General features: G+C 41.3%; 1 protein-coding gene across 1 annotated transcript; it reads left to right on the top strand.

Annotated features, from left to right (window-relative positions):
• Positions 1-215: 215 nt before the first annotated feature.
• Positions 216-923, top strand: LOC139848646 (uncharacterized). The gene has a single exon (XM_071838362.1). The coding sequence runs from the start codon at positions 216-218 to the stop codon at positions 921-923; it is 708 nt and encodes a 235-aa protein (XP_071694463.1).
• The last annotated feature ends 358 nt before the right edge of the window (positions 924-1,281 follow it).

Genomic DNA, 1,281 nt, shown 5'->3' with positions numbered 1-1,281 from the left:
AACAAACAATTCGATATATTCATGCTTTATCAACACAAGAAATTACAAACCAGTTAACAATACAACTAAATTCTAAATATGAAAGCAGCTGAAACAACAATCGTTTAACACATTTACAACAACAACAACAACAACAACAATAATACCCCATTTCACAAACTTTAGCAATCTTGTTTACCATCCTAATACAATTCAAAGTCCAACAACAATACCCCATGATCAAGGACACAATTGTGACGTTGAAGGAAAAGACCGGATCTAGTCAGTATACGATCACGAAATTTATCGAAGAGAAGCAAAAGAATCTTCCGGGGAATTTCAAGAAGGTTTTGTTGACTCAATTGAAAAAATTCGTTGCTGCTGGTAAATTAGTTAAAGTCAAGGCATCGTACAAGCTACCGGTGGCGAAAGCTCCGGCTACATCTGCTCCGGCGAAGAAGAAACCCGCTGCTAAGCCGAAAAAAGCCACCAAGCCAAAGACAGTCGCTAAAAAGGCTCCTGCTAAGAAAGCGGTCGCCAAGCCTAAGGCTGCTCCAAAGGCAAAAGCTGTAGCCAAGCCAAAATCTGCTGCTAAGCCTAAGCCAGCTGTGAAAGCCAAGCCGAAGAAAGCTGTAGCTAAGCCAGCTGTAAAGCCGAAAGCTGCAGCTGCAAAGGCTAAGCCAAATCCTAAGACGCCAACTAAACCGGGTAAAGTTGCACGGACGTCTACTAGATCTACGGCTGGGAAAAAAGCACCTGCTGCAAAGGTTACACCGAAGAAAGCAACCGTGAAGAAGGCCGTTGTAAAGAGTTTGAAACCTAAAGCAATTATTGCTAATGTAGACGTTTATTCACGGATCTTAGGTCGCTTGTCAATTATCCTAGAGGCGAAATTCACTAGAATAGGATTAAACCGAGATATGGGTCGTATCGGGATTAAATAGATCAAACCTAGAACAAGAACTAGATTAGATCGACGCCTAAACAATATATTTCGGTGGTATATGGTGTTAGGGTTCTCTGGAGACGAAAACCAGTCGACTAGGGTAAATGGGATGATCAAACTCAATCAAAAAGTCTCAACCCGTATATATACGGCAGGTCAGACACACTCGGTCGAGTGTGTCTCTCAGTCGGTCGACTGAGTAACACAGTCGGTCGAGTGTGTACACACACTCGGTCGACTGTGTGTGCAGTTTAACATATTGATTATTTAACAAATTAAGTACTCACAATCACAAACGTAATCAATAGTCACAAGTAAACATTATTACATAACCGAATGTGTTAAACGTAAAGATA

The sequence above is a fragment of the Rutidosis leptorrhynchoides genome, chromosome 5 (genome assembly GCF_046630445.1).
Source record: "Rutidosis leptorrhynchoides isolate AG116_Rl617_1_P2 chromosome 5, CSIRO_AGI_Rlap_v1, whole genome shotgun sequence".
Lineage (NCBI taxonomy): Eukaryota > Viridiplantae > Streptophyta > Magnoliopsida > Asterales > Asteraceae > Rutidosis > Rutidosis leptorrhynchoides.
The sequence above is the reverse complement of the archived record's forward strand: the minus strand, read 5'-3'. Positions and strand labels throughout refer to the sequence as shown.